Source organism: Corticium candelabrum, chromosome 20 (genome assembly GCF_963422355.1).
Source record: "Corticium candelabrum chromosome 20, ooCorCand1.1, whole genome shotgun sequence".
Taxonomy (NCBI): domain Eukaryota; kingdom Metazoa; phylum Porifera; class Homoscleromorpha; order Homosclerophorida; family Plakinidae; genus Corticium; species Corticium candelabrum.
In genome coordinates, this window is record NC_085104.1 from 2,491,623 (window position 1) to 2,517,104 (window position 25,482).

The 25,482-nt window shown below is 43.2% G+C and overlaps 4 protein-coding genes and 1 long non-coding RNA gene across 5 annotated transcripts; 4 read left to right on the plus strand and 1 right to left on the minus strand.

Moving 5' to 3' along the window:
- The first annotated feature begins 1,774 nt into the window (after positions 1-1,774).
- LOC134195871 (fibroleukin-like) lies at positions 1,775-2,662 on the plus strand. Its single transcript, XM_062664960.1, has one exon. It carries the CDS (start codon positions 1,903-1,905, stop codon positions 2,536-2,538), a length of 636 nt encoding a protein of 211 aa, XP_062520944.1. The 5' UTR covers positions 1,775-1,902; the 3' UTR covers positions 2,539-2,662.
- Positions 2,663-17,156: 14,494 nt separating this feature from the next.
- On the plus strand, positions 17,157-17,712 carry LOC134195955 (uncharacterized). The gene is made up of 3 exons (XR_009972466.1): positions 17,157-17,225; positions 17,504-17,570; positions 17,628-17,712. It is a non-coding gene; the product is annotated as an uncharacterized LOC134195955 (long non-coding RNA).
- Positions 17,713-18,104: 392 nt separating this feature from the next.
- On the plus strand, positions 18,105-19,569 carry LOC134196072 (uncharacterized). Its single transcript, XM_062665155.1, has 3 exons — positions 18,105-18,605; positions 18,671-19,028; positions 19,514-19,569. The coding sequence occupies exons 1-3, from the start codon at positions 18,165-18,167 to the stop codon at positions 19,567-19,569; spliced, it is 855 nt and encodes a 284-aa protein (XP_062521139.1). The 5' UTR covers positions 18,105-18,164.
- Positions 19,570-21,128: 1,559 nt separating this feature from the next.
- Positions 21,129-22,017, plus strand: LOC134195791 (fibrinogen C domain-containing protein 1-like). The gene has a single exon (XM_062664869.1). The coding sequence runs from the start codon at positions 21,144-21,146 to the stop codon at positions 21,885-21,887; it is 744 nt and encodes a 247-aa protein (XP_062520853.1). The 5' UTR covers positions 21,129-21,143; the 3' UTR covers positions 21,888-22,017.
- Positions 22,018-23,696: 1,679 nt separating this feature from the next.
- On the minus strand, positions 23,697-24,701 carry LOC134196073 (uncharacterized protein K02A2.6-like). The gene has a single exon (XM_062665156.1). The coding sequence runs from the start codon at positions 24,699-24,701 to the stop codon at positions 23,697-23,699; it is 1,005 nt and encodes a 334-aa protein (XP_062521140.1).
- Positions 24,702-25,482: the final 781 nt, after the last annotated feature.

Here is a 25,482-nt window from a genome sequence, read left to right on the forward strand (position 1 = left end):
TACAACTTTTAAAATCATCCTACTAGCTGTGTCCTGTCAAAACGTTGAGACGTTTGTGCAACAAACTGTGAAGTAATAGGGAAAAACCTCAGACCTCGCATTCTAGACTTGCGGCAAGAATTAATGTTGAATAGAAAAGACTTTACGTTAGATTTTGCTTGGCTCAATAGACTAGCGATTGGCGAAGTCGTGGACCAAATTTGAGACGATTAGGTTGTGTCAATTTCAAATTACCCGCGTTTGTCTGTGGTAGCGTGCGCGGGGACACCTTAGCCTCGCGTAAGGTAATCCGGGGTAACTCCGGACAGACTTTCACAATGTCCCGGCTGTAGCTTTGCTGCCGCAATCCGAAACTCTGTCATCCTTTAGCAGGTCATCTGGTGTGTTGACGGCGCTTTTGACTGCAATCTAGGGCCGGTGCGAGAATCTCGCGTGGCCAGACCTTCTGGTGTACGCAGGGCGGATATACAACGGTCTGGCCACGCGAGAGACGCGCTAGATGGTGAAGTTGCAACAGGTTGGTTAGGTTTGTTGCAACGGCTTTTCTTCTGGGTCGTGGGCTTGAGTAGTGAGTAGAGCTCTGGGGAGTTCTGTCACACCAACTTCCGTTTTGCAAATTCAGATACTGTAGAGTCCACTTAGCTCAAACTCGGTTATCTCAAAGTTCCGGATACCTCGAAAGAGACCTTTGGTCCCTGCCTGGTTGCCAATTCAACCAATACAAGAGGAATCGGCTAAGTCGAATTCACTAAGTCAAATTTTCGGTTACCTCCACGCGAAGGCCAGGTCCGCACTCAATGAATCTCCGCTTAACTCGAAGAAATTGATCACGTGTCTTTAGTATGTCAGCTGCGGATTGTACGGAAATTGGTCTGGCTACGCGAGACTAGTAAAGCACGTACTTTCACGGACATGGCTTCTTTTTCTTCAAGTAAACTTGTTACGCTATCTCTAAAGCGAAAAATCGAAATGATTGACTGTGTTGAAAGGGGCGGGAAAAGAAGAAGGACATCGCCAGTGACTTCGGCATTGTACCAAGTAGTGTTTCAACAATAGTTCGGGACAAGGACAGGTACAGAATACTTTTCTACGAAGGGCACACTGATGTGAGTAAGAAACGCGCTAGACCTGCTAAGCACGAGGATGTCGAAGAAGCGCTGTTGAGGTGGTCTATGGGAGCGCGATCAGTCAGCCATTATGAAGCCAGCAACTGTTTGCAGAAGCTTCGATATTTTGTTGTACAGAGAGATGGTAATTCAGATTTGCTAGACCAAATAGGTAAACTAGAGAAAAGATTGATAGTTTTGCAGTCAAACATAGGTATCAGGTGACTTTAGAGTCTTACATATTTTAATTAATACATAATTTAAAGAGGTTGAAACAAGGCTTTTGGATAAGTAGAATTTCGGACAAGTAGAATTATTTTTGTCACCCCTTATGATTTGACTTAAGCAGACTCTACTGTAACGTGTACGTACCATGTGCTCGCGTGTTTGCGTAAGTTTTTGTGTGGTTCCAAACCAAGCCGTTTCGACCGGCTGGACATTCGAGCCACATTGTTTTGCCAACCAGGTTTACCAATTCTATTGCTCGAACACAGCTTATTGAGCTCTATACACTTAGCGCTTCAACGGCACCGCTCTATTTACACATTACGCACTTACATGCAACCGTATTGGTTCATCAAAAATGGGAAGGACTGGGCACTTCGTAAACACCAACTCTAGCTAGCAAAAATTCAAGCAACCACATCCTTTTGCCACTTTCTATTGTTCTCTGCTACGTCAAGTATGCTCTCGTTTACTCTGCTCGGTTTGTGCTGTGTGGCTTTGCCTCACCTATCATTTCAGCATGACGTAGGGCTGCCAGATCCTCAGACCGTCACTGTTGATCCTTCCATGGATGCGACGCCACGTAACTGCTACCATGCCAAGCTGCTCGGTCACAGTCAGCGGAGCGTATGTCATCGATCCACGCGACGGTCTGGGCTCATTCACAGTTTACTGTGATATGGAAACAGACGGTGGAGGGTGGACGGTATGCCAACGCAGAAGAGACGGATCTGTTAATTTTGATCGCAACTGGAATGAATACAAAAAGGGATTTGGAAACGTGTGGCGAGAATTCTGGCTTGGACTAGACAAAATCCATCGTTTGTCAGTCGGAGTGAAACTTCGAGTAGATCTGATGTCGTTTGATGACAAGAAAGCTTATGCTTTGTACGAAGACTTTAGTGTCGGTGATGAAGCGTCACTGTACGTTCTTTATTTTGGATCTTACAATGGAACTGCAGGAGACTCCCTAAGAAGTCACAACCTCAAAAGCATGAAATTTACTACTAAAGATTCTGACAACGACAAGCATGGAAGTAATTGCGCTGCACTTTATTCAAGCGGTTGGTGGTACAACGCATGTCTTAATGCAAATCTTAATGGATTGTACGTTTACAACGGCAAGGGGTGGCAACACGTTGTATGGTCCACGTTCAAATCAACAAACTGTTTGCAGAAAACCGAGATGAAAGTGAGGAATGGTTAACTTGTCAGAGAAGAACTGAAGTATTGCACGCGTGACAATTTTGAGCTAATGTGCTCATCGTATTTTGTGTATGTGACGCAGTGTCACAACGCGACTGATATTTGCTAATACGTTTGTGTGCAGCATTAAACAACGCGAGTTGTGTATGTGTGTGGGGGAAAGAGTGGGTGTGTGTTTCGCCCGGAAGTATGACACGTCGGAAAGGGGTCTGGCTACGCGAGACTAGGTGTGTACCCAGGCTCTCTTGCGCGCCCGGAGAAGAGGGCCTGGTACACGTTGTATTCGCATGCGCGCATAAATTAGAAGAAAATCGTGGTGATGTAAGCACGCATCCGGAACCGACGTTGTTTAGAATCTCCAGCCGATAATGTCGCGCGCAATCGACAGTGTAACATCTCCGTGTTCAGTAGACTAGTGATGAAGCCCTAGATCTAGACTCAAGGTCAAGTGATTTAATTAGACGCTGTTTAGCTAAAGTATTGACCTTGTTTATTGTGGCAGTTGTTTGGAGTGTCGCGTTTGTCTTTCCGTGATGTCTACTCGTACTGCAGTCAGGCTGTTTACAGTGTTTGCTTACCGAAAAGGACTGCGGCGGAAGTTGCAGTTTATTTTGTGGATTTCTATCTCTAGGACAGACGCTCTTCCATGCTGTGACACGACAAGGACGACATATCCACAATCTTCTTCACTAGCTTACAGTCAACCATAAACGGTATAAGTTGATAGCACAGCGATTTACCGTAGGAAGTCAGACAAACACGTCGTTTTCGTTGTACATGTGCCCTAGGACAAACGCTGCTGCTCATTCAGCTCTACATTACACAACTTAAGCTTGCCTAGAGCGTAGTGCAACGCCATATCAAAACCAGAAGCTCCGCCTTCATCCACCATTTGCCAAATTGGGTCTCATTGCGCGCGACATTATCGGCTCGAGATTCTAAATGAGGAAGCACTAGAAGTGCAAACCCTCGGCCTTGAAGGTAATTAGTCGCGCTATGACTGAATGGTCTAAACAATACCAATTAACCGCCACGCACAGCGAAAGTATAGAGCAAATACGAAAACCTGATTTCGGTTAGCTAATTAGATAGGTACGTACAAAAGAAGCAGCACTGATTTTTAGTGAACAAAACACAATTTTATGCACCTACAATGTTTTGGGCTTTCAGAAGATGACACTATCGATGGAACAAGCATAATGTTACAACCTTTGCTCTCTAGACGTCTAGTTCTTTGTGCAACTTGTCTACTCTCTGTTCGCGTTTACTGTGTATTTACAAAAATCGCTATAACTCCAGTGTCCTTCGTCGGTAAGCGACGATCTTGACATCATTCGAAAACGCAAGAGCCCGGATTTCTACGCTAAACGTAGCATGTAAATAAGACACACCCAAGAGGACAAGGTTTTTGCATATCAAAGACCATTAGTGTATTAGAACGTTATGGTTAGGATATGATTACAGATAAGTGGTCTCGTAAGCAGATGCCATGTCAATTACTTTATTACTATTAATTACTCTAGTGCAAACTTCATGTGTTCAGCAACGCTTGGTTGTGTTCGTCTGGGCTTGGTTGGTCAATGCAACATCACTATCAACTTCCGTCACTTTATAGTCGTTATCTATCTCATTTGTGATGTTATAGCTCTCCACGATGTCTTTCCTGCATTCCGTCTTTTTTTCTAGAAGTTTTCTTTTTTCTACGTGTTTTGGAGGTATTGTAAGTCACAGTAAAACACGTCGGTGTCGGTAACAGTAAATCCGGAGTCACAGTAAACAAGCTATTGATGTCATAATCACGTAGTAGGTCACAGGCAATTAGTTAAGTGTTTCTAAACCAACACAGGTGCTTCATTACGTAGTTCCAAATTCACAGTGAACGCGAACAGAGAGTAGCCTCGCAAGCCAGGCTCTTCCGCGCAGTCGCTGAGCTAAACGCACCGTGAATCACGCGAGGAGGAGGAGGAGATTTTGCCGGAATTCCTCCAGCACGAGAAGAGCCTGGTCTCTTTCGAGAACGTCAGACCCCAGATCCGGTTTTATAGCTTGGATAAGGCTAATTCGATTTCCTAGAGAGCTCGTTAATGTAATTGCGTTTGATACATGAAGTGCAGACAAGCCCTCCGCGGAGAGCGCTTGAGCACGAAAGCCAGTGACGCTGTTGATGGACGAAATGCTGGTGAATAATGAGCCCAGGAATGGCCTACATGGGACTGGTCCGGTGAACCTACACTCTCCAGCAACGTTTCTTTCTACTGAACTCATCTGCAGGTTTGAAACCGACGTAGCAGTCACACCACTCTTGCGCATCTACTCTGACATCTATAGTCTGTGGGGGAAACGATGTGAGAACTGCCGTCCCTGTTTCACTCAACGGTCCATCAGAGCAGTGGCATACAGCTTGTTGACCTCTCCAGACGGAAACGGAGTTCACATCGTCATCAGATGGCGAGTATTGCCAACGCAGTCTGTCTGAAATGAACGTGTGACAGTACTTTCGACCTAGCAAGCAGCTCTTTTTACAATATTGGCTTGGCTCTGAACTGGTAAACACCTATACTAGGCGTGGAAAAACAGAAGTGCTGTGGACCTACCATGTTCAGGAAGTGTAGAGTTGATTCGTACTTGCATGTGTTGTGTACTACGTACGACTTGTTTCAATGCATGGACTCTTGAGTGCTACATACACTAACCGCGTACAATACATGAGTTCATTTCTCAAACTACCGCGCTGCAGATTGGTAGTCGTCTAGATTCGGCGGTGTACTGTTGGCGAAACTGAATGCTGAAAAGCAGTCGTGACACCGCAGAATATTACATGGCTAAGCTGTATATATATATATATATATATATATATATATATATATATATATATATATATATATATACGTACTAGAAGCGAACGATGATATCAACTACGTACTTCGATCGCTCAAAACAAGCCAGTGCATGAAGCGATGCCGCGTTGTTACTCAACTTTTCTACCTACAGGTTTAGGTAACTAATCGAATTAGCCTCATCCAAGCTAAGAAACCGGATCCGGGGTCTCACGTCACTCTGACGTTCTCGAAAGCGACCAGTCTCTTCTCGCGCTGGAGCAATTCCGGCAAAAGCTCCTCCCTCCTCTTCGTGTGATTCACGTGCGTTTAGCTCAGCGACTGCGTGGAAGAGCCTGGCTTGCGAGGCTAGGCAATCAAGTCATTCCCTCACAAGTCAAACTAAGCCGCGACCCAGACGCAGTGCGAATGGCAATCCCGGATGTGCTGCCTGTGGTCAAACTATCTAGGCACACTGTGTCCCGCTAAAGCCTAGTTCACAATACGACGCTGACGTTGACGTTGACGCTGACGATGACGCTGGACGTTGACATTGACGCTGACGCTGACGCTGACGATGACGTTGTACCATTCACAATATTTTTCCGTGAGCGTCAGGAGACGTTGGTCAGCACCTGTCTGGATACTCGAGCGTTGAGCGCATGCTAACGCACGTTATTGTAACACCACGTGTGTATCGTAGATGGACGAAGAAATTGTAATTCTTCTACTTCTCATTCGTCGCCGTATATAGGCGTAGAGCTAGAGAATATCAACAACGGCAAATGTGGGTCAGACCAATCTTTCAACGAAGGCGGCAACAGGGAGAATTTCATAATCTCCTTGCAGAGATGAGGCTGAACGACACTGAAAGCCATTTTCGCTACCTAAGGATGTCTCGTGACTGTTCTTTGATTTGTAGAAAATAATCACGTGTTTTCCGGTTACGTTGGTACACTTCCGGAATCGACGCTAGAGTTGAACTCGAGTCAACTCCAGCGTCAAGAACGCTGGACGAACGCTGCGACGAACGTCGTCGACGTTGACATGTTCACAATACGACGCTCATGCCAGCGTCATCGTCATCGTCAGCGTCATCGTCAGCGTCAACGTCAGCGTCGTATTGTGAACCGAGCTTAACGCAGGAAACAGTTGGCTTTCATTTCAGTCTTAGTAAAGAGTATGAAAACAAACTGAGACGATTGTGCTTGTTGAGTTTTATCTATTGTGGTCTTTATATATGGCGCGCGATGTGTGTCATAATTCCTTCGGCTGGGCTGCGCTAACTCGTCGGCTGGGCTGAGATATCATGTTTCCACAACTAATTTACATCTCAGCCCAGCCGACGACACGCGTCAAGTGTGTCATAATTCCGTCGGCTGGGCTGCGATATCATCGACCAGCCGACGAAACGACTTTTGACACACATGTATGGCGCGCCATCTGTGTCAAAAGTCGTTTCGTCGGCTGGTTGATGTCGTTTCGTCGGCTCATTGATGTCGTTTCGTCGGCTGGTTGATGTCTTTTCGTCGGCTGGTTGATGTCGTTTCGTCGGCTCATTGATGTCGTTTCGTCGGCTGGTTGATGTCGTTTCGTCGGCTCATTGATGTCAGCGGGTGGCCTTAAGGGTGCGTGACCATTTCGTCCATCCCATTTTCAATTCCCAGCAACAATTGAATAAATATTGAATTAGAAATTGAAAATAGCCTAGAAGTTGCTTGTAATCTCAACATTCAATTCTATTAAAAATTAAAATTGACTGATTGACAAACCATAATTATCTGCGGATTATAATAAATATTGAAAACATACTTAATTTCTAACCAATTTTCTTTTTCAATGCAATGGAATATTGAAATTGCAAGCACGTTAGTTTAATTTTCAATGTTAAATTCAATATTCAATTTAATTTAAAAATTAAATTTTAAATTTTGAATTTGCATGGCCAATTTGTCCATTCCATTTTTAATTTTTGAGACAAATTAAAAATTGAATGTCAAATTAAAAATTGACTGGCGTTGTTTGCTCTTACCTGCGAATTTTCAACACTTGCTGTGTCCACTGTGGACGCGGGCCCGCCACACACGGGGAAGTCCCTAGAGGTACTAACCTTAGTGGACACAACAGATCAACAATTCACAGGTAAACACTTTGTGTTATGAGAAGGTCCTTACAGGCCTGTACAGGCACCTCTACACGTTGTTGTAAACATTGTTGTCTAGAGACGTACGCATGTTAATTAACACGTCGTAGCTTGTTGTGTCCACTAGGGTGCCTGTTATAAGAAAGCCTTTACACAGCCTCTAGGGACTTCCCCGCGTGTGGCGGGCCCTCGTCCACAGTGGACACAGCAAGTGTTGAAAATTCGCAGGTAAAGACTTGGTGTTATGAGAAAGCCTTTACAGGCCTGTAAATTTGTCTGTAAATTGGACACAACAAATCTTTGTAGACTTGTTCATACGTCGTAGATGTCAATTGTCAAGCAACCGTCACGCCCCATTGGTATGAAGTGTGAAGACGCTACCGACGTGCGACGATCGAGAGAACTAGGACGGACACTCGATCATGCATGCACTGCATGGAAGCTTAAACATAGCATGGTCTAAACCTATTCTAAATGTGTACTGAATACCACCTTTAATCGTATCTAGACATATTTAGACCGATCCTACTAGAGTGTATAGAACACATTTAGGACGGCCTATATAGATCGAATACGGGTTTTAGGATTACATTTAGGCACACATTTGGAGTCCTAAATACCAGATACAGATTTTTCCAAATATGAGCTATAGGTAGTCTTAAGACACACAAACCAGGTGATTCAATTGCCATGTGATCTATTTCTCTAGTTCAACAAACTTTGGCAATGAACAACAATGTTAACAGCAAATTTGAATGATCTAGCTCTATATATCCATGTTCTTTGACATGTATTAAAATCAAACGTATTATAATTAGCAGAAGTCTTCTAGAGCCCACTCTGGTACAATGTCATTCCCGGACGTGTTCTGGTATAGACGGAGCTCCGCTTGGTACTGTTCCTCTCTGAGTCTGCCTTCTGGCGTACTTTCTGTCCAAAAACTCAAACACCTTTGTTGCTTCAATGGCTCTCCACGGAAGAGGTCGGATTAGGAGTTGTGAACGTCCAGCAGTGGAGGCTCGCTCCCTCAGACGGTGGCTCGCTAGCACTGCTATTTTCAGAGACTTCTGACGACAGCAATTCCAGTTTCATGGCACTAGCTATAGCGTACGTCTTCTTTTGTTCGTCGCTCAAACTTGTGGACATCTCTAAAGCTGAAGATTTTCTCTGCAGTTTCTAACATAATGAACATATTGATATAAATAATAGACAGTTGTTCCCAAAGAATATGCAATGAGATTAATATATATATATATATATATATATATTATTAAATGGACATATGCAATAAATTAATTATTAAATTAATATATATATATTAAATGGACATATGCAAGGTTTCATTCCAAAGAAAAGTTAAAAAGACTAAACAAGACAAACTAGAGCGATGACATTCTGTGATCAAGAGTTATAACTGATCATGAGTCTATAATATTCAGGTGCTACCATGTTACAATTTTGACGTAGAATGCTATTGAAACAAGACCGTATTAGCAGTTAACATATGTATAGTTATATTATTTTGTAAAAGTCAAAGCAAAAAATCGAAAAATTTACTGGCGACCGCCTGCAAGTACAAGAAATCTTAGACTTTTGACTTACATTGTGTAGCCGTTGCCATCTTCTTGCTTTTTGACGATCTGAAGATGCAAGATGGTCCGACCTGTCAAAGTCAATATAAATATACATGCATACAGGAATTATAGGCCATGCACACAGTATATATGCAGTGTACAATCATGACCTAGCTATAGTGATCATGAGCAAATCATGATCTAATCTAACTATAATGAGCATGCAGCCAGCTACCTAGAGATATATATATCTAGTGCTCACCTCGCTTACGGCGTCAGACACGCAGCGTTCTAGTTCCTCTTTAGTCAGAGAACAACGTCGACTTATGCCTCTGTCTGTACATAAACGTCGAACAGATCGTTCGCTAGGTCCCCAAAGTCCTGGAAACATCGTCTGTAACTCTTCACTGATGACAGCATGACTAGTAGTTACCCTCTTCGACTCGCTTCCGAACAAAATCTTCGTCAACTTCGTCCATGGAGATCGAGAGTGGAGAGAATGCACGACCTGCCGTTATATCATGAGATGATAGATACCGGCTTGGGCTTCCCCGTCATATGTTTAGAGGCGTGGTCTAGATGATCCACGTAAATGTCCTCTAGCTAGATAGTTGCTTGGAGTCTTTCCAGATCGACTTCACGTCAAATTTCCAGTGTAGGCTAGACGTTGATCTCGTTGATTATAGATGCCCTAGACGCGTGCCTCTATGCAACGGGCTTCCCTCGCTCATCGCCGCAAGGAATATCTCACACCTAAGCGTGACGGTTGACGAGAGCCAGGTACAAGTGCTTACCGACTTGTTGTGAGAGGTCGGTCGCGTGTCTATCGAGGCTTTCTCATCCATCTGTTAATTGCATTACATTGCATGCGTGCCAGAGGCGTCGCTGGGCGTGGCTAAGCTAGACCCAACTTTCGTCTTTCAATAGAATTGAATATTGAAGTCACCGGCGACCGCCCGCGCGGTGTCATTATGCCGTTTATGAGATATCACTCGCGCTAGCAGCTGCGGGTAACTTTCTATGTACATTTAGTACGGAGAAAGAAAATTGCATCGGAGGCTATATTTTAATATTCATAATTTACGAAAATTGGACGGATGGAAAGATTGAATCTATTTGCAAAGTAAATAAATATTGAAATGACAATTGGTCTTCAATCAATTTCTATTTTCAATGTAATAGAATGTTGTAAAAGCAAGCAACGCCAGTCAATTTTTAATTTGACATTCAATTTTCAATTTGTTTCAAAAATTAAAAATGGAATGGACGAATTGGCCACGCAAATTCAAAATTTAATATCTAATTTTTAAATTAAATTGATTATTGAATTTAACATTGAAAATTGAACTAACGTGCTTGCAATTTCAATATTCCATTGCATTGAAAATGAAAATTGGTTAAAAACTAAGTATGTTTTCAATATTTATTTTAATCCGCAAATAATTATAGTCTGCCGATCAGTTAATTTTTAATTTTTAAAAGAATTGAATTTGAAATTGCAAGCAACTTCTAGGCTATTTTCAATTTCTAATTCAATATTCCATTGTTGCTGGGAATTGAAAATGGGATGGACGAAATGGCCACGCACCCATGCATGCAGAGGTATGTCTATAGACGGGCGCAAGTGTCTGTACGTGCTTGAGCGTGTACTTTCTATTGTGCATACGCATTTGTATCATCTGAAGTCTAAACGTTCTGTAAACAATTCCGAATTCTTGTTCACTAACACTGCAGTACAGTCTAAATCTAGTCATATATACGTACTTCAGAATTGACAACCACCAGTACTATCTCTAATGCTACTTCCCTAGCTGATAGCTTAATTAAGCCTTAGGTGTATATTAACCTTTTAATTAACTAGGCTAATCTGTTTTCAACGAAGTCACGTGCCTGAAGGTACAACTCCACTCCATTGAATTCGGAATGTGCCAAAGGATTTACTAGTACTTGGAGAGCATCTATGTCCTCATGTAAAAGAGCTGAGGGAATCTCAGGGACTGTCACAGAGTGTTCATCAGATCTTTCAAGAGTTGTAGGGCCATCATTGTCTATTCCATACCCGTCACAATCTGCCACCTATAGAAAACTGGATAAATTATAATTTTATATATTTAAACAATTGAAAAGTATAGTCACACACTTACAGCCGTCATCTCTTCAATGTCTTCCAGGCGTGCACCTCTAAGCATTCCTTCTATCCAGAGTTGCAAGGGACTTCTGTGTCCTGCAGTGCTGAGTGTGTGTCTTCGATATCCCTTACAGAATAGATCTAGTGCTCTATTAATTCTTGGAGTGTAGACATAATGAAGGCAGAATAAGTCAATATCATTGGTAGGATTCAGTACCTGAGATTCTTCTAAATCACCAAAAAGGGAGTAAAATTGAACGGTACAGCCTTCAAATACGTCTCGCCAGAACCTCTCTATCCTCTGGTTGTGTACGCTTTTCCCAGTAAGCATGCTACCTCTTCCAGTTCCTCTCTGTTGAAGCATAAAGCGCGAGATATTAACGTTCTCTCCGCCTTTGTCTGATCGAACTCGGGAAGGCATTCCATAATTTGCAATTGCTTCTCTAAAATACTGAAACACGGTAGCAGCACGGTTGTTGTTAGAGCATCCGCAGTATACGGGTAGTCTACTATAACCGTCTATTCCAGCATGGATAACAATACGATATCTAGAAATACACCACACGATAAAGGTTGATTTAATTAAACATTATGGGACATATCTTCAATTCACAGCAATACACCGTATTAGCTTGTGATTGCCGTCCACATGCCAAAGTGCGTTGGGACCGCGAACCTTGTACTGTCTCCGCGGTATAGCTCTTGCCCATCTTTCTGCTATGCCGCCTGGATCAACACGTGCTAGTGAGCTTGTTATCCTTTGTCTCTGAATGCTGTACCCTCTACAACGCAATTGGCCCTGCACCATTCGATATCCGGCATCGGGAAAATCCCGTTTCACCTCTACAATTAGACGGGCCAATTCCAAATCGGACATGGCACTGAATCGCTGTGATATTTGTAGATTCCACTGCAGCATACGCCTGTGAATAGTACTCCTTGACACACCAAGTAGCTCACAAATTTTTGTGACAGAGAAATCGTGATCTAGGAGAAATGTCAGTTGATCTCTGCGAACCGCCAGTCTTGGTCTTCCTGTGTGTCCATCATTTAACGCTACTGTTGTGTACGCACGTTCCTCTTCCGCTGGTATGCGGTAAATCAAGTCTAGTTGCTCAGATAGAGCTCCTATACATTCACTAAATGCGCTAAGGCTGTTATCTCCCGCTGCCACTAGTCGAGTGAGATGCCCGTGAAGTCGCTGCCCGTCCACTGCAGCATCTAGGAAATGTTCTCTTGGCACGTCTCCGCCTTCAGTTACAATTATCTCTTGCACAGTTGCTAGAAACTGACGGACGTTGCGCATAAACGCTTCCATCTTAGCCTTGCTTCAACATATAGATATGGTTCACGTCTATTTCAGCGCAAGTGTCGGTCTCTTCCACTAATCAACCACACGTGAGCACAAAACATGGGAAGAAGGAGGAGTTAAGTTATCCGACTGACTGAATAGCATACCATTGCACCGATGCATTGGTTGCATAACAGCTTTAGCAGCAGGAACGCCTGCACATTCATACACTAGCTGTCTCTGTGATAATAATGGATCGAAGAGAGTCTGAAATATCTGCTGCAAAGAGAATTCTCCACGACGCTATGCGCCATCTAGAGAGAGCGGAAGAAGGTGATACTCGACAAGAGTTTAGCCCATCTGGAGAGGTTACGAATCAACACAATCAGCGAGAAGGCTCACGCCCTGTTGAAGGCAACCAGAGGGTCAGCCATCAGTCCTGTTCTAGTGGAATTACGTCAATAGCAGTAGAACAGCGGCGTCTTTTTGGACATGGCAGCAGACCAAGAGGCTGTGAGTCCAGAACTCCGAGAGGTGTGAAGAGGAAAGCGCCAGCAAACAGTGATCGGAGAAAGCCTTATCAACTGGCACATCGCAAAGTATGGACATTTAGTGTTATGTGCTTAGCTGACAACCAGTGTGACACACCTCCTTCTCGTGATCGGAAATTGGAGCTGCTTGCAGCTGGCTTGGGAGAAAAGAAAGTCACTCTTGGACAGTCAGATGACTACCTCGAGGTGCACAACACACTTCTTGAACATTTTCCCGCGCTGGAGAGTACTGGGTACGAGGTAATGAGGTTGACTGCTCGCCGCCAACTGGAAGTTATTCCATCTTTGGATATGACAGCTATACATTTGAAGACAGTGTTCGATCAAGCCAAGATGTATCTCAGACCGATTGCTAATAGCATTGACTTGGAGACCGTAGACATGGTAACGTTGCTCTCTAGATTGAGTTGCATGGTGCTTTCAGTGAAATTCAATAGATATGTTTGTGTATTATGCAGCACGATAGCACGAGCACAGACAAAGTACAGCCAATGGTTCCCTGCCTTCATTGTGGTATAGACGTGGAAATGCCATCTCTGAGAGAGCATATGAAGATCCATTCAAGTTGTGACACAAAACCTCAGAGCCCCAGAAGGCGTTCACAAGAAGGACGAAAAGGACGAGAAGGACAAAAACGCAAGAAACAGGCCAGACTACAGTTAGAAACACGATCTGAAACTGTACTGCCTGAGTCTGCAGTGGTATGCACTGGCATCCTTTCTATGTCTGTAAGCTTACCTAATTAGCTAAATATAAGAATGAAGGAATTAATAAAATACTCCTAGCACGTTTTAGTACGCAAGCTAATCAGACCTATGCAGTAGAAGTGGAGAGTCAGCTTTGGTTTTACTCTAATTTTCGTTGTGCCGTGTACGTACAGGAAGGAAGACCTTTCATGGGGGAGCGGAGTGTTTCTGTTCAAGAGATAGAATCTTCTGAGCCATACGCAGTTGTAAGTAAACTGAATTATTTCTCTTTAGACAAATTCTGCATTAGTCAAGTTTGTGCTTGTTGGTGTATGTGCGTGCGTGCGTGCGTGTGTGTGTGTGTGTGCATGGCGCACGCGTTTGTGCTTCTGCGTGTCTGTATCTGATAAAGTTGATTCACACACAATGTCTACCCAGCGTAACGTAACCCAAGGATTAGTACACACACACACACGCACGCACACACGCACACACACACCACACACACACCACACACACACACACACACACACACACACACACACACACACCATACACACACACACACACACACACACACACACACACACACACACACACACCATACACACACACACACACACACACACACACACACACACACACACACACACACACACACACACACGTGAACTAGCTGTGTACTGTCGCATGTCAACCAAAACTGTATTGTTGTAGAAGAGAGGCTGAGTGGTCAGTGGATGGTGCCGCTATTAATTTTCTACATTTCAATTTTCATGTTTTCTTTTTTCAATTTTTAATTTTTATTTAATTTTTTAATTTTTTTCAATTTTTAAGTTTTTAATTTTCCTTTTTATTTTTTGTAAAAATGGTTTTTTATCTTTTGAGATTTGATTCTTGTGATCTTTAGATTTATCTTTTAAAGTTTGATTTTTAGGCACCTATATGCTTAAAACTAGATACTTGAACGCGCAGTTCGCTTTTCTATTTCTAAGATGAATAGAAAATAGAAAATTGAGAATGACCGAAGACACTATTCTCTGTTCCCTTTCACTGTGAATCTGAAACTACGTAATGAAGCACCTGTGTTGGTTTAGAAACACTTCACTAATTGCCTGTGACCTACTAAGTGATAATGACATCAATAGCTTGTTTACTGTGTCTCCGGATTTACTGTAACATGCCGTGTTCATACTTGGGTTAGCAAACTCGGGTTTGCGCTAATTAATCATAACACCCTGCTGTGCTATCAGGTGTGTTCTCATATGTTGAGCTTGAGCTTGTCCAGTTGCCTCTAATTAGTCAAAACAGGTTGTGTGAACTCTAGCAGGCTGCAACTGATTGTATCATGTACTCGAGCTACGCTACCTAGTTCCAGCGCAAGAATTGAAACGTCTTCCGACCGCTTTCTGTCTTCGAGTGTCTTCTCTAGGTGTAGATCGAGACCACATGCCTATGATTAAACAGCAGCAGTTGCTTGAATCTACGGATGCGACAACGTCTTTCACTGCAGAATTCCGCAAGTCGTGCTGCGGATTCGATTTGCTCAAGAAAAAACTGCCAGACCAACACAAAGTAGAGAATCTTGATTCATTGCTGTGATACACAATATGAATAAACTGGAATGTTTTGACAAGCGCTAACCCTAGCTAGACCCAGCGCTAACCCTACATTCCGGAAGGGCTAGGCTAGCCCTGCTCTAGCCCACATTCCTGTCGTAAACAGACCTGATGTATTCTAATTGGTTGTGCTAAGCAGTAGCACACCCAGTTCTAGACCCTAGTGTGAACACAGGCACTGACACAGACGTGTTTTACTGTGACTTACAATACCTGCAAAACACGTAGAAAAAAGAAGAAAATTTCTAGAAAAAAAAATGGGATGCAGGAAAGACATCATGGAGAGCTCTAGCATCCCAAGAAATGCAGCTAGATTAGGCGTTGTTTCTAAATGCATGTTACAAATGCAGTTGTTTCCAAATGATGGAACAAGCCAAATGTTACATGTCGGAGAGCCTCGACGTTAGGTCGGCTGGCAATCTTCGCCTTACGTGATGAAGTAACGGGCGTGATCATTGTTCTGTTTGTTGGTGGGAAACCTAGGTTACAAATGGAGACCAAACAAGCAGCTCACCACCGATTTTCCAGCTCACAACAATGTAAAAGTCTCGCTCTTTGTGCAGCTTCTGTAGGCGTCTTGTTGTTTGTGCCGATTCTCTAGCTAGACGTCGCCTACTGTGCACTGTACCGTATCTAGACAGCTATCAGTCTAACCGCAATTAATGATCTTTGATATGCAAAAACCTTATCCTGCTGGCTGTGTCTTACTTACATGCTATGTTCAACGTCTAGAAGAAATCCATAGAAGAAATCCGGGCTCTTGCGCATTCGAGTGATGCCAAGATCGTCGCTTACCAACGAAGAACGCAGGAGTTATAGCGATTTTGTAAATACACAGTGAACGCGAACAGTAGACATAGCGGGGGTCTCAGCGGGGCTGTCATTCGTATGCGTGTCTCAGGAGATTACATTTGCCACACACAACCAAATGTTTGTTTTTACTTTACTTTCCGTCACGTGGTTTGGCAGCTCTTGCATTGACAACTCCGCTCTGACACACAACGTTGTGACAGTGAATACCGCGGTCCCTAGCTGTGTAGGTACGTGCATTGTACACAACACGCTACGTTTACCGTAGATGGTTGGAGGAGAATTGCTACAAATATCTAGGTATGTAGATAGGCTTTCCACTAGCGGATCGCCGAGTTGGCAACTGTGGTGACGAAGTATACAGAACGACGTTTGTTGTCTAGGAAAATCGAGACACAATTAAAACATCGAAACCGTCAACCTACTACAAAACCGTCAGCCTACTACAATTAATTAGACGCGCGCTTTCACGGGCACACTCTAGCTGTACACGGTACCGGTACCGTATACAAGGGTGGGCGTGGTGCTCTATAGCAGGTCACATTTCTCATTTGCATGACGTCGCACATCTCACCAAGTAAACAGACATGCACGTCCATCGTCAACGCCGTCTGAACTCTAGTTGAAGTCAACTGAACTGAACTGTATTTGCTCAACTCAAAGTAATTAACTCAACTAGCTAACGTAGAACAGTGTGTGGCTACAACTGAAGGAGCATGGTCATAGCTGAGTGTAGACCAGCTTCTCAAATGTCAGGCTATAATTCTGGTAATGAATTGCAGAATAACAGCGCTGAACAGACTGGTTGGAACGCATTTTCCAGCCGTACCCATGTTCCTGGCTCAGGAAGTAGCAGAGGTGAAACATGATTGTCTTGACTTGTATTATGAATCTAAATGTAATGTGTCTATATATTGTTAATAACTTTAGATGAAAGTTGTCAGTCGCCAATTTCACAACTCAAATCAATTTTCCCGTATCATTCTACAGAGTTTCTGCAGAGAGCCTTCGACTCATACGAAATGAACACTGAAATGACTGTACAGGCTGTATTGGATAATTTGATTGAGGTAAACTGCTTATAATATTTGTATGCGAAATGAGTTGCAGAATATGTTGCTAGTACTATTGTTTTGTAAACGGTTCTTAATTGTTGTTGCTGTTCACATCTAGAGCTTACTACAATTTACATTTATACTAGAGTTCAAATTTATATTATTACTACAATTACTTCTATTTTATTTTGTTACAATAATTACTGTCATTACTTTCATGGGCATTGTCATCTGCATAGTCATTTAGTATTGATGTTTAAATCGACGTTAATGATAGTGTTATTGACGTATAGCCAACAGAGGAAACAGCTTCAACTAATGAACGTGACTGCATAGTGGAAACTGTTGTAGAAGCTTCCGGTTAGAGTGTAAAATATTTAATTAGATTCGAGTAATTAACTTTCTATCTGAAATTAGATAATTGCCACATTGACTTGACATCATATGATGGTGACCATGATCATGATGATGATGATGATGACATTCACTGGCAAATTACAGTATACCTTTTATTGGATTCTATGTCCGTCTACGCTGACTTCTCCCTCAGTAAATCCTGAATAACTTTGACAGCAAGATCCTAGAAACACGCTAAACACTTCATTTTAGCTCATGGTCACGCCGTTCTTTGGGTGTGCATTGCAGATGAACTTCCGACAACCTTGTTATGCAAATTGTTTACGTAGCCTACTCTAACCAATAGACAACCTTCAATTGAAAAACAAACCCACCTCAAATGGTAATAACTAATCGCTCATTGGATAAACGCTGGGAGTGTCTGCCCACGCAAGAACCCCACAAACTTCCGGGGGAGAAGTCAGAGTGAACGGACTTAAAATTTTTAGTGTATTGTTTGTTGCATAATTTTGCTTTTTACTGCACGTACAGGCTAGACAACAAGACTGTAGCACAATTCTAGCAGAAGTTCTAGGTTCAATTGCCCCTCGTTCGGGGATGGCAAGAATGAGGTTAACCGTGAGCAGAACTGATTTGCTAGCTGATGCCATCGCGTTCTTCAAGTCAGGACAATACCATCATGACAGGCCACTGAATGTGAGGTTTGAAGGAGAGCCTGCAGTTGATGGAGGAGGACCGCGACGGGAATTCTTCTCCTTGCTGTTACAAAAGATGCTTTCTCCTACATCTCAGTATAGGTTGTTTGAGGGACGACCGGGTAGGTATCTCCCCATGCACAACCTTGATGCACTGGTTGGCGGCTTATTCAAAGTTTATGGCCAAATTATTGCTGCATCTGCTTTGCAAGGTGGCCCAGGATTTCCTTGTCTTGCTCCACCTATCTATTCGTATCTTGTGACTTCGTCTTTGGAGAAAGCTATGGACACCATTAGTCCGGACGATCTGTCAGACCCATTCGTAGCTGAAACTCTAAAAACGGTTAGACGTGTAGTTGAGATGATTTCATGTTTCTTCAACTTGCAACAAGTTCTTCTTTCTTGCAGATCAGTGAACTGGAAGATGACAATCCTGAGTTTCACAATGTAGCCAGTAGTCTTTCTGAACCACTAGCGATTGCTGGTTACACCCATCGGCTAACATCAACTAACAAAGCGGATGCTATGCTAAAGATAATGCTGCATGATGTAATACTATCTCGAAAAGCCGAAATTGACCAACTGGCACTGGGACTGGGTCCAGTACTTGAACTTGCAAAAGCAAATCCGGAATCAATGTGTTCCCTTTTTACCGCTACAGATTTGAAGCCATTGACCTCTGAATCGTTTCTAGAGCTGTGTACTTTTCAGGACACTGTTCCAGCCGATCTCAAAACTTCGTTTATTCAGTACGTTCAGGAAGCAGGTGCGAACACGTGCATTAATTGTTACAAGGTCTAGAAGCACAAGAATTATGTCTATCCTTCCTAAGTAACACACACGCACGCACGCACGCACACACACACGCACACACACACACACACACACACACACCACAGTTGTTTGCACTGTTTGTACACTGTATATATATATATATATATATATATATATATATATATATATATATATATATATATATATATAGCAAGAAACTTTCCGATCTTCTTCAGTTTTGCACTGGAAGTGCAAGCGTGCCAGTTATGGGTTTCCATTCTCCAGAAAAGATCGAGATTTCGACTACTAGATCAGTATATCCGAATGCCTCAACGTGCTCCATGATCTTGGAATTGCCTGGACAGTGCGTGAGTGAAGTGTAGCTCAGAACCAACTTAGATACGGTTCTCGACATGCAGGCCACAGGATTTGGGGTTGTTTGAGGAGTTGTTGCTGTTGCTGGTGTTGTCGTTACAGGAGCTGTTTCATGTCCAGCATATCATGCCGGGCAGCTGTCGTTTGGAGATTATTAGTATAGTATAGAGATTATTAGTATAGTATTTTGACGATTTCGTTTATTGTTGAGTTCAGCAAAGTATAGCTAGGATTAGAAACTTTTCTGAGAAACTGTTTTAGTGTACTAGCCATGCAGAGACACTCAACCTATAGAGAGCGTATTTGTTGGCTAAGGGTTTGTATGAATAGAAGTTAAAAGATAAGCTGTTTTCTTGTACAATTCCATGCTAATATATCACTGTTAAGATGTATAGAGATGCGTTAATTAATTTATCGTATCTAAATACGCACTCTTAAGAGTAATAAATTTAATTGATTAATTAGACATTTAATCACATGGCGGCTGAGAAATCGAAATCATATAGTCCTACGGCAAGACATAACTGTATTACATAATAGCTACTAGTCTCGCGTAGCCAGACCCTTTCCCGTCGGATTAGTGTTATTAATACTAAACAACACCTGTTAAAACATTTTCCGTGTATCCACGCTCTACCGCTGTGTTGATAAAATTAGATCAGAAAGCTACAGTAGCTGATACTACTATAAATCCAATTATTATGTCGTACGTCATGTTGTGCCCTAAAATTTTAGCTAGAGCTTGTGTCTACACTATCTAGCAATTAATCAAACAGCATTGCGTCAGAAAAAATTTCTTTTCTCTGACAAGCATTCTCCCAGCACGACAGACTTACATTAGCTACATATTTCTCATTAGAGACCAGACCGCACGTACGTCGTTCTTTAGATAATGACTATACTGGTACTATGACTATACTAGATAATGACAATAACTAGAAGGCACCACCTAGTAGTTGACAGTAGTCGATCAATCGCTAACGATCTTTTCAAACTTTGCCTAGAGACGTACTCCTACATGCAGAGCCCGTCTAGTTAGCTAGACACTTGCTATGATGTAACTCTAGTCACTATGCACTTGTAATACGAAAAAATAAAAAAACATTTTTAAGAAAATGATGGGTATGTAGTGATGAGTATGTACTTAATCATGCTCATCTCCTACATCACAATCCAGCACTCTGAGTGGGATGGACGAAATGGTCACGCACCCTGATGCCACCCGCTGACCTCAATAAGCCGACGAATCGACATCAACGAGCCGACGAATCGACATCAACGAGCCGACGAAACGACATCAACCAGCCGACGAAACGACTTTTGACACAGATGGCGCGCCATACATGTGTGTCAAAAGTCGTTTCGTCGGCTGGTTGATGTCGTTTCGTCGGCTGGGCTGAGATGTAAATTAGTTGTGGAAACATGATATCTCAGCCCAGCCGACGAGTTAGCGCAGCCCAGCCGACGGAATTATGACACACATCGCGCGCCATATTTATATACGTCGCGTCATTGGTGTGTTGTGCAATCGGGTAAGTCAGGAGAAACAATACACTTAGCGCTTCAACGGTAATGCTCTATTTACACATTACGCACTCTAATTTTATGCAACCTGATTGGTTCATCAAAAATGGGAAGGACTGGGCACTTCGTAAACACCAACCCTAGCTGGCAAACGTTCAAGCAACCAACAACCTTTTCCCACTTTCTATTGTTCTCTGCTACGTCAAGTATGCTCTCGTTTACTCTGCTCGGTTTGTGCTGTGTGGCTTTGCCTCACCTATCATTTCAGCAAGTGCTGCCAGATCCTCAGACCGTCACTGTTGATCCTTGCACGGATGTGACGCCACGTAACTGCTACCATGCCAAGCTGCTCGGTCACAAAGTCAGCGGAGTGTATGTCATCGATCCACGCGACGGTCTGGGCTCATTCACAGTTTACTGTGATATGGAAACAGACGGTGGAGGATGGACGGTATTCCAACGCAGAAGAGACGGATCTGTTGATTTCGATCGCAACTGGAATGAATACAAACAGGGATTTGGAAACGTGTGGGGAGAATTCTGGCTTGGACTTGACAAAATCCATCGTTTGTCAGTCGGAGTGAAACTTCGAGTAGATCTGATGTCGTTTGATGACGAGAAAGCTTATGCTTTGTACGAAGACTTTAGTGTCGGTGACGAAGCGTCAATGTACGTTCTTTATTTTGGATCTTACTCTGGAACTGCAGGAGACTCCCTAAGAAGTCACATCCTCAAAAGCATGAAATTTACTACTAAAGATTCTGACAACGACAAGTCTGAAAGTAATTGCTCTACACTTTATCCAGGCGGTTGGTGGCACAACACATGTTATCATGCAAATCTTAATGGATTGCACGTTTACAACGGCAAGGGGTGGCAACACGTTGTATGGCTCGCGTTCAAATCAACAAACTGTTTGCAGAAAACCGAGATGAAAGTGAGGAATGGTTAAATTGTCAGAGAAGAACTGAAGTATTGCACGCGTGACAATTTTGAGCTAATGTGCTCATCGTATTTTGTGTATGTGACGCAGTGTCACAACGCGACTGATATTTGCTAATACGTTTGTGTGCAGCATTAAAACAACGCGAGTTGTGTGTGGGGAGAGTGTGGGGGGGTTCGCCCGGAAGTATGACGCGGCGGGGGGGTCTGGCTACGCGAGACTAGGTGTGTGTTGGTGGCACTTCGGGTGCCCACACCACAGTTGGCGTCGCACCTGGACAGGCTCCAGGAGATTGCTTAGCACGGCCCATAGCTCCTGCCTAGTACACAGAAACTCAGCCATCTGGCTGGGGCATTACCGTTTAGCGGCAGCTCCTTATCTATTTGCCATTTGCCATTTGCTCATGCATGTGTGTCTAGGTGACAGTCAGACGTATAGGTCGACAATATGACTGTTAGTTGCTAAAACGTCGTCTAGATTATATTCAAGTTTGTGTTGCAAAATACCAGTCTCTCTAGTGGTAGAACTCAGACGAGACATATTGAGTAGCTAAAAGCTTCCTACTCTACTTTTCCGACATTACACGTTGTTCACATCAACATTGACCTGCTTCTGGGTGCACAAGAATTGATTGATTAATTAATAAATATTTAGTTTTATAGACACAATTATTTTGCAATAAATGGTTGTTGTTGTTATAGCGGTACTGTACGTTTATGTTTATTATCCGGGAACCCATTTATTGTATGAGACGGAAGTCGGTTACTAGGCTGCGTATATGTAACGAACATAAAGACTAGACATAGGCGTGTGTGGTGGACTGTAGCACAAACACTTGCGACGGAGACTCCTCAGTTTGTTTTGGGTGTACATCACCGATATGTCACTGAGACTTGGGGAGAACAATACACTTACAGCGCTTGCCCGACACTGCTCTAGTTACACACTACAAGTTGTGCCACTTTCGTTTTACGCAACCTGATTGGATAGTCAAAAGATTGGAAGGACCGAACACCTAGTATCTAGACACTAAACCTACAGACAAAGTTCGAGCAACCGACATTCGTTTGCCATTTATTAGATACTGTGCTCGTGGCTTAAGTTAATTAAGGCTCTATAGTATGCTCCCGTTCATTCGGCTTGTCTTGTTCTGTTGACTTTGCCTCCATTGACTTCTCAGCATCAAGTGCTGCAGTCTGTGCGGAGGTCTAGCTCTACGAGCCTTGCCGTTGACATTTCCAGCAATACTACACCACGTAACTGTAGTGTTTGTGCCGGTTTATTAGCAGTGCTTTATAAACGCAACAAAACGTACACAATCTAGTCCTAGACAAGTCAGCGCATGCGTACTTTCATACGCTATTATTAGCTCACACTACATCTCCCCTTCTACAAGTTTAGCCTTTAGGCGGTCTGATAGTTTTTCCTGTCTGAAGACGTGTTGTTGGCCTGCTCGAGGTAGAGGCACTGTTGACCTCTGACTAAAGGGGTGTGCTGTCAGACTGAGTACCTGCTCCAGATCCAGTGGGCATAATGTGGCATCTGTTTCTCCTGACTGTTCCAGTACTGGTTTCAACATTATAGGATCGTGGAGTGGAGGACTTGGAAACTATTGTTCCTGTCTTCTCCTTTCCCTCTGAAGTTATTCAAACTTCTGTGTAGGTTGGTTATTCTTGGAGGTCTTTGACTCGATGTCGTTTATCAAAGTGTTTCTTCTGTTTCTGTTTGAATTGCTTGTCAGCGTTGCAAAATGTTTTCAAATAGGGCCATTGATGCGTTAGCAATTCAGGAACTTGTGGTAAGTTGGTTCTAAGCCGTCTACCCATGAGAAGTTCTGATGGGCTGATGTTGCATCATGGAAGAGGTGTTGTCCTGTAGCTTAGAAGCGCTAGATGTGGATCCTGGATCGTTGTAGTAGCTGTTTAACAGCTTCACCATTTTTTCTGCAAGGCCATTGCTTTGTGGATATCTTGGACTACTGGTGATGTGTGTGAAGCCGTAAGTTGTTGCGAACTCTCTCATTTCATTAGAAGAGTATTGAGGACCGTTGTCACTCTTCAGAATCTCTGGAATGCCATGCCGGGCCAAGATTGCTTTCAAAGCATGAATAATGCTGCTCGATGTAGTGGACGACAACCTTATCAGCTCTGGATATATCGAAAAATAGTCGACCATGATCAGGTAGTGTACTCCTCTGAATTCCAGTAAGTCTGATCCTACTACTTGGAAAGGATAATCTGGCAGTTCAGTGGGTATCAAATCCTCTACACCTCGACTGTCTTTATGACATGGACAACAATGTTGTATCATCTGTACGAGTTGTCTTGATATGCCTTGCCACCATACTGATGAGTTGGCTCGTAGCTTACATCGAGTAATTTCCTGATGTTCTTCATGGATCTTTATCAGGACGTCTCTTTGCATGATACTTGGGATAACAACACGACTGTTATACATTAACAAACCGTTGTATACTGAAAGTTGAGATTCAACTCTCCAGTAAGGTATCCGAGATATGTTTGCTGGGCACCTGTTTGGCCATCTCTCTTTGCAAAATTGCATTACCCCTGAGCAATTCAAATTATCAGCTTGAGCTTCTCTGTATCCCTGTAGTCTATCCTCTGTGGTGGGAAGGTTTAAAACTAACGATTCAATGAATACTTCAACTTCCTCTTGAAGTGAGTCTGGATGAATGGTTGTTGGTAACGTTGGTGTAGAATTAGCCTCAACTCTAGGAACCAGTTGTAAAGAGATAACAACAGGTAATCCAAGGAAGTCTGCTTTGAGACCTGCAACAACGTAAATGGTTTCCTCTGTGCTCATGTCCTTGGTTACTAATGTGGTTGTAAATTGTCTGAGTACCCTGAGATTGGTAGATGTTGGGCCATAGAGTAGCTTTTTGATGGCTGTAATTTTGGTTGATTGATCCCTTTGTAGGTCTCCTCTGTGAATACAGTTGCCTCATCTCCTGTATTCAGTTTGAAATCAACTTCATACTCTCCAACTTTGATAGTCGAAGACCAATACTATCCCTGGGACGTTGTCACGGGAGTAAGTAGGCTTCTTCTGTATGCTCAGATGCTACGGCTGCTACAGTTTTGGAAAAACACTGAGAAGTGAAGTGACCTTTGCGACGGCATTTGGAGCATGTAGCTTCCCTTGCTGGACAATAGCTTGTATTTTCATGGCTTTTCCCGCAGCGCTTGCAAGACAGTTTTCCCTTGGAGTGCCCTTTGGCCTCGTATCAAATCGCTTGACTTGTTTTGTGAAATCCCCTGCAACATGCTTTTGACGCGTGTTTATTCTCGACTGCGGCATCTTTAGCGCCTGGTCTTCCGCTTCCCACCTCGTCGATAACAACGGGGTGCTTCTGGCTGCCGTCTCCTTTCAGATTGTCCTGCTGTTCGCGGACTGCTTCTCGCTGCCTCGCGACACGCTTGACTTTCTCGAGAGTGAGGTCTGCATCACATATCAGCCGTTCAGCTATAGTGCCTGGTCACACATTCCCAAGACAATTCTGTCGCGAATCATGTCTTCCTTACATGCCGCAAATTCGCAAGTCTCCGCCAGTGAGTAGAGCGCTGTTATGTACTGCTCGATCGAC

What these genes read in the sequence shown, in the direction of transcription:
- LOC134196072 (XM_062665155.1), top strand. Translation starts at nt 18,165, where the DNA reads ATGGCAAGAATGAGGTTAACCGTGAGCAGAACTGATTTGCTAGCTGAT. An exon ending in TAGCTGAAACTCTAAAAACG is followed by an intron (nt 18,606 to 18,670) that starts GTTAGACGTGTA and finishes TCTTTCTTGCAG; the next exon opens with ATCAGTGAACTGGAAGATGA. An exon ending in TCAGTACGTTCAGGAAGCAG is followed by an intron (nt 19,029 to 19,513) that starts GTGCGAACACGT and finishes TTGTCGTTACAG; the next exon opens with GAGCTGTTTCATGTCCAGCA.
- LOC134195871 (XM_062664960.1), top strand. Translation starts at nt 1,903, where the DNA reads ATGCGACGCCACGTAACTGCTACCATGCCAAGCTGCTCGGTCACAGTC.
- LOC134196073 (XM_062665156.1), bottom strand. Translation starts at nt 24,701, where the DNA reads ATGAGCACAGAGGAAACCATTTACGTTGTTGCAGGTCTCAAAGCAGAC.
- LOC134195791 (XM_062664869.1), top strand. Translation starts at nt 21,144, where the DNA reads ATGCTCTCGTTTACTCTGCTCGGTTTGTGCTGTGTGGCTTTGCCTCAC.